This window comes from Phyllostomus discolor, chromosome 8 (genome assembly GCF_004126475.2).
Source record: "Phyllostomus discolor isolate MPI-MPIP mPhyDis1 chromosome 8, mPhyDis1.pri.v3, whole genome shotgun sequence".
Lineage (NCBI taxonomy): Eukaryota > Metazoa > Chordata > Mammalia > Chiroptera > Phyllostomidae > Phyllostomus > Phyllostomus discolor.
The window spans coordinates 109,856,728-109,860,880 of record NC_040910.2 but is presented as its reverse complement, the minus strand read 5'-3'; the positions used below and the strand labels follow the sequence as shown (position 1 = coordinate 109,860,880).

The following is a 4,153-nucleotide window of genomic DNA, read 5'->3' as shown; positions in this document are numbered from 1 at the left end:
CAGTAACCTGCTCTGTCGGGTCTCTCCAGTGGAGAGAGGGCTCCTGTGCCCCATGGGGTCAAGCAGTCACTTGGCACCTTTGGAAGCAGCTCGGGACTGGGAGGCGGGAGCCCTGGGCCCTGACTCCGGATCGAACCCTGGCCCGCTGTGTGTCCTCAGGCCTGTGCGTGTTCCTCCCCAGCCCTCGGTCACCTCGTCTGTAAAATGGGCTAGCGACAGCTTACAGGCAGGGGGCTTTTGGATGGCTTCGGCCCCTGAACCCTCTGGGCAGGGCAGGGCAGGGCAGGGAGGGAGGGTGTCCTGCACCCAGATGTGGACCCAGCCCTGGGCACCAGCTCGCTGCTACGCCGTGCCTCCCGCCACTGCCCACCTGGGGTCAGAGAATCTGCATCCGAGCGAGGGTAGACACTCCCCCCCCCCCCCCCCCCCCCCCCCAATTCAGGACAAAGGCACAAAAGGCAGGACAAAGCTGGGAGGAGTCAGTCATTTATTGGTTTCTGTAGACAAGATATCCCTTAATAATTTAAGGTATCCCTATATAATTTAACTATATACAGTGTAACCACATAGCTTATCAGGACCCAGCAGACGCCCCCCCCCCGGCAGACCCCCCAGCAGACGACCCAGCAAAGTCGGTGCGGAACTGGCGGCGGAGGCTTGAGGGCTGGGCTTGCGGGGAGGGGTAAAGGCACGTGGGCTCCGGAGTTGAGGGGTGGAGAGGAATCAGTTCACATTCACTTGCAGTATTCTAGCTTAGATAACGAACTGTTAACCCACCGCTCCGTGTGGGAAGCACATGCCTCTTTGCCTCTTTTCATCTTGAATCTGCGGGCAGAAAACGAAGAAGGCACCGGTTACCCGCTGGGGACCACACACAGGCCCCGCCTCCCCCTCCTCGCTTCCGCGTGCCCCTAAGCGGCAGTCTGTGCGAGATAGGAAGTTCTCGCGTCTGGCCTGTGGCTGGCATAGCAGGGGGACAGGCTTCAGGGGAGCTCATCATGCAGCTGCGGGGTGTGTGATGCAGCTGTGGTATGTACGCCACTTCACGGGTAAGGAGTGAGCGCCGTGGAGCTAGCTGCCCAAGGCCAACTGTGAGCTGGCAAACCTGGAGTTGGAAAGGACTCGTGCCCCCTCCCTCTTGTCACTGTGCAGCAATGCCTGGAGCTTTGGAGCAATTCCTTCTTCTGGGCATAAAATATTTGGATATAATACCTGGCTCCTTGACGCTCCAAGAAACAAAAGCCGCTATAGGAAACCAGGTGCATCCCTCCGGGCACACGATAGGTAGTGCAGAGCACCCCCTAGCGCCCACCCTCAGCTCTGCACCGAGGTTTTGATGCCCCCACCACCACCACTTCCCCACGTTTAGAAACCTTAATCTGGTGGGACATCGCCATCTAGTGTCCACTATTCGAATTGCAGGCGAGCCTGTTTCCTCGCCCTGGAGGGGGAACTCAGGAATTGCACGGGGAGAGGCACTCACATGACTGCTTTCCCGTGGGAGCAGGAGGAGCTGGAGAACCTGTAACAGTGGACAGTGCTCGGGTGAATGTTTCTCTTCACAAACCGGAAGCAGCATCTGGGGGCCTGCACCAGCACTGGAAGAGAAACACAAAGGCGGTTTGCATCTATTCCTCAACCTGGACTTCTTTCCTCTCTTGCAGGATGGCCCAAACAAAACAAAATAAAACAACACAACAACAAAACCCCTCCCAGGACAGGCTCAGGCTTTGGAGCACAGTCAGAGGGCCCAGGGGCAGCCCTGTCCTATCAGCCACCTAGTTCTGCCCGTGGGCAGATTCAGGCCCCTGGGGGTCCCATCCTAGCTCCCCGCACACCAGCCTGCACCCTTAATTAATCAGGATGCCTCGCCCGGGCCGCAGGCCTCCCATCTGGAAAAGGAGACCTTGCAGACCGAATTCTAGCGGCTCGCCCAGCTCTGACATCCCACCGCCAGTGTGAGGTTCTGCCCCAGTACTTAGGTCCCAGGGCCCTGGTTCCCGTGTTCTGGGGGCCTGGGAGTTCGGTGCATGCAGGACAACTATGGTGCAAGAGCCTGGGGCAGGATTAGAAACTGTTCAAGGAGTTCAAACTGATAAAACAGCAGAGGAGGAGCTACCGGGAGCCAGCTGGCTCCCCGACTTGCTCTCTGAATGCCCTGCTGCCCAAGCCCTCCTCAGCTCTGTCCTGACCCCCCAGCCCCCCTCTGCCAGTTTGTACACCCCCTCCCTCCACCCTCCAAAGACTTGCATTCCAATCCTGGCTCCTTCCTCCTGGGTTTGCTGTTTGCAAAGCCCCTTGAGTGTACTTAGTATTAGGTTGGGTTTCTCTAAACAGTCTTGGGAGGGAGGCATTGGCAGCCCGCTTTCATGGTGGAGAAACCGGAGTTCGAGAAGTCAGGTGACTTGCCTGTGGTTAGCCAAAGGTTACAGCCCCAGGTCCTGACCTCTGCCCATCGTCTATTACATTGTGAAGGCAAGACCCAGGGCCCCTCGGGACCACAGGACTCCCGGCTTGGACTCCATAACCCTCCCATAACCTCCCAGCCCCCAGTCTGCAGGGTCTGGATGAAGCTCAGTGGCCTGTGTCCGCCTAGCCCCGTGGTTCTCCCACTGGCCCTCTGCCCCTGCCTGTTCCAAGTCCTTCCTTCACATCTTCAGGGAGAGCCCCTTTCTGGAGCAGGGGACACGGAGGCCAGGAGTTTAGGGCGAGCCCTGCCCACAGCCCCAGAGCACCTGCCTACATCTCTGCCCTCCCCAGGGGAAGCAAAGCGACGCTAGCCCCACTCACGGCTCCTGCTGTCCGCATCCTGCGGCCACATCCCCGCCACCAGCAGGCACACCAGGGCCACGGTAATGAGCTTCATCGCGGGGTGTCTGGCTCAGGCCTCTCTGGGACGATCTCGCCGAGTCTGGTGAAGCTGAGTGCTCTCTCCTGGCCCATCCTCAGCCGCCGGCGCATTTATCAGGATCGGTGGGACTTCCCAGGCCCCCGGTGCAGAGGTGGGGAAGTCACCGGGAGGAGCGGTGGTTACTTACGTCCAGTGACCACAATGGACCTCTCGCAGGGGCGTGCAAGTGTGTGGAAACTTCCCCCGCGTGCAGGTGCCGATAAGGATCTCGAGAACGACGCGGAGGAGCTGTCCCTCTGAGGAGTGGAGGGAGGTGAACCGGAGGAAGTGGCCTCTGCTTGTGGCTTCTCTGGCCCCACATCTTTTCATCCAGGGATGCGGCCGCCGTCCCCAGAGCAGGGTGGCGCTGCTGACGGGCTCTGGGCCAGGGCAGAGACACATCTGGGTTTGAATCCCAGATCTGCGAATTAGCAGTTGCTGGAACTCACCTGTCCACGCAGTACCGGGACACGGGACGCGAGCCTCACGGGGGTGCAATGAGAACTAAATACGATCGGCGGTGTCACGGGCCCGATCTTCCCAATTTCCATGTTTCCCACCACTGAACGCCCTTCAGCAGCTGTCCCTGTGCTAGGCCCTCGGGCACCCCCAGGGAAGAGAGGCGGCGTGCACGGCCTGCCTCCCTGCCACCTGCCGTCCTCTGCCCCTAGATAAGCAAGTAAAAGCCAAGCAGGGTAAGGACAGCAGTGGGTGAGCCCCGTGGAGGGCACAGGGGAGATTCCCAAAGGCACCCGAGAGGCCTCCCAGGGGTGCGGTCCTCAAGCACCATCTGCACCCCGTCCCCGGGGAGGGCTGAACGGAAAGGGGCACGCCGCCAGAGGAAGGGGCGTGCGTACGAACAGGGGGGCATGCAGGAGCACGTTTGTTCAGAGAGGCCAGAGGGAGAGCCGGCGTGGGGGGTGTAAGGAGAGTGACCGGAGTGAGGAAGTGGCCAGAGCGGACATGACTGGGCAGCGACGGGGCGCCCAGGGCCTGAAGCCATTGTGTGCGGTGCTGGCAGGAAGTAGCGCATAGTAGGTGCTCAGGAAAAAGTAGCCGGGCCGAATCTGCGTGTTCAAATCCTGAGGCCAACGTGCATTCTTTGGTCACCGAGCTGTGGCGAGGCTGACCTCCTCTGGCCGGGCCGGCTGTGGCTCCCACGTCTGCAGCGGCTTCCCATTGTCAAGGGCGTGGAGTTCGAGCTGCTCGCCCGGCCATGCAGGACTCCTCCTGTTACGTGTCCGTGGATTCCTGCGAGTTCGA

The 4,153-nt window shown here is 60.3% G+C and overlaps 1 protein-coding gene across 1 annotated transcript; it reads right to left on the bottom strand.

Moving 5' to 3' along the window:
• Positions 1-734: 734 nt before the first annotated feature.
• Positions 735-2,866, bottom strand: CCL1 (C-C motif chemokine ligand 1). Its single transcript, XM_028521465.1, has 3 exons — positions 2,791-2,866; positions 1,484-1,598; positions 735-825 (listed from the first exon to the last, which is right to left on the bottom strand). Exons 1-3 carry the CDS (start codon positions 2,864-2,866, stop codon positions 735-737), a joined length of 282 nt encoding a protein of 93 aa, XP_028377266.1.
• Between the last annotated feature and the right edge of the window lie 1,287 nt (positions 2,867-4,153).

What these genes read in the sequence shown, in the direction of transcription:
- CCL1 (XM_028521465.1), bottom strand. Translation starts at nt 2,866, where the DNA reads ATGAAGCTCATTACCGTGGCCCTGGTGTGCCTGCTGGTGGCGGGGATG. An exon ending in GGATGCGGACAGCAGGAGCC is followed by an intron (nt 1,599 to 2,790) that starts GTGAGTGGGGCT and finishes TTTCTCTTCCAG; the next exon opens with TGCTGGTGCAGGCCCCCAGA. An exon ending in TCCCACGGGAAAGCAGTCAT is followed by an intron (nt 826 to 1,483) that starts GTGAGTGCCTCT and finishes TTCTGCCCGCAG; the next exon opens with ATTCAAGATGAAAAGAGGCA.